At 41.1% G+C, this 1,996-nt stretch overlaps 1 protein-coding gene across 1 annotated transcript in view; it reads left to right on the plus strand.

The window, feature by feature from the left end:
- Positions 1–124: 124 nt before the first annotated feature.
- The window catches only part of LOC106878192 (uncharacterized), a 16,087-nt gene continuing 14,215 nt past the window's right edge, over positions 125–1,996 (plus strand). The window contains exon 1 of the mRNA XM_052978086.1: positions 125–315. Within this exon, the coding sequence (XP_052834046.1) occupies positions 246–315 (70 nt within the window). The 5' untranslated portion in view covers positions 125–245. The remainder of the gene's footprint in view (positions 316–1,996) is intronic.

A 1,996-nucleotide genomic window follows, 5' to 3' on the forward strand; every position in this document is an offset into this window, starting at 1 on the left:
CACGCGTTCACGCGAACACGCGCGCACTCACGCACGCACACACGCACACATCCAAATACAGTCACACACGAAGATAAAAACACCTGCAAAGTGTCTTCTAAATGAGAGAGAGAGAGAGAGGGGGGAGAGAGAGAGAGGGGAGAGAGAGAGAGGGAGAGAGAGAGAAAGAGAGCTGTCAAAGAGAAAAAGACGAGCGACATTGTTAGAGTTACTTCCCTTGGTTCATCATTTCGCCGAGAACCGAAATGGAACCCGGGACTTCGGGTCCCGGTTTTATTGACCTCATCTACAAATGCAACAGGATGGAGATCCCCGGTAAGTTGTCTTACTGCAAGAAGGGTTCTAGTTTGATGCCCCCATAGTGGCCCTCTTTCTTGTTTAACCTCATATCAGTCCCGATCCTGTAAGACCGATGATCAAACTTGTCCCAGCTGTGATCGTCTTGTCTTTTAATTATTCGGGCATAGTGTATCTGAGACTACATTACCTAATGTGTCCTTCCTTGTTGTTGTTGTTTAGCCCCAGGTCAGTCCTGATCCAGTAGACCTATGATCAAAGTAGTTCCACATATGGCCATCCTGTCTTCTATCATTCACACTTCGTGTGTGTAGGGCTACATTATCTATCGTATTCTTTATTACTGCTGTTTTCTTGGGTGTTTAACCCTCGGTCAGCCCGACCCAGCTGACCCATGAGCAAAGATGTTCTCTCTGTGACCATCCGGATTATTAACATCCAAAGTGACCTTCTGTGTACATAGAGTAACGATGTCATTTGATGACTTCTTGGCTGCTATTTCTAGCTTTTGGGGTGACCATGTGACCCCCCACGTCCTTGACCTGTGTCTCTTAATATGTGTCGTGTATCGATGAGTAGGTTATCTAATGCGTCCTTCTTTTTCAATGATGATCACTGACTGCTGTTTCTGACAGGTGGCGTAACAACGTAGTCCCACCTGCGCTAGTTCTGTGTGCGTGTATATATATATATATATATATATATATATATATACACGCATACTGTTTTTCTCTGTTATCTTGGTGCGCTACGGTGGATTAATTTAAGACTTTAGCTCTTATTTCTAGCAGGTAGATGCTTGTCAAACATCATTACGCTTTGTGCAAATTTATAATTCATAGCTATTTAATGCTATTACATCTGCGATCCCCCTATGTTACGGCTGGTGATATCATCAATTCTAAAATTTATCCACAGATGATATGAACAGTAGTAACATCTGATTTCAAATCTCAGTGTTTGAATGTTTAGTTTATATATATTCCTTTCCTCTCCACGATACCAGACGAACCAATGGCTCGAAATGAGACACAGCTTAGGGCAGCGATGTCAAATTCTCTTATACACCAGATGTGCCATCGAAACTCTTGATTGGGACCATATCAGGTGGAGGAGAAGAGCCATGCAAGGAACGTGAAGAGAGCACAGCATAAAGACGGAAAGTCACGGTGGTGCTCCAGCATGACCGCAGCCACTTGGCTGAAACCCATGAATAAATAAATATATACGTAAAATATATAGGGTAGCGAGTTGTTTTAGAAATTTCACTACCAGTGGCCTAGCATTATAAAAAGCCGATAGACAACATATTCTCCATATAAAATTAGTATATATGTGTGTGTGTGTGTAAAATTAGCGTACATTTACATTTATATATATATGTCTATATATGTATGTGTGAGTGTATGTATATGTACGTATATTGTAGTATATTTATTTATTTATTTATGTCTTTCAGCCAAGTGGCTGCGGTCATGCTGGTGCACCACATATGCATGTATATTTATAAGCGCGTGTTTACATACGCCAGAAAAAGTTTCATCTCTTGTCTCCGAGTCACATACGACGAAACTTCGAGGTCGCTGTCAACGCTTGTAAAATATAAATGCGTTATCCTTCTCCAATGTACTGAGAGATCCTGTAATTGATATTTGGCTGTCTTATATACAACAAGCAATAAAATAACATAAACTGTGTA

Source organism: Octopus bimaculoides, chromosome 30, assembly GCF_001194135.2.
Source record: "Octopus bimaculoides isolate UCB-OBI-ISO-001 chromosome 30, ASM119413v2, whole genome shotgun sequence".
Taxonomy (NCBI): domain Eukaryota; kingdom Metazoa; phylum Mollusca; class Cephalopoda; order Octopoda; family Octopodidae; genus Octopus; species Octopus bimaculoides.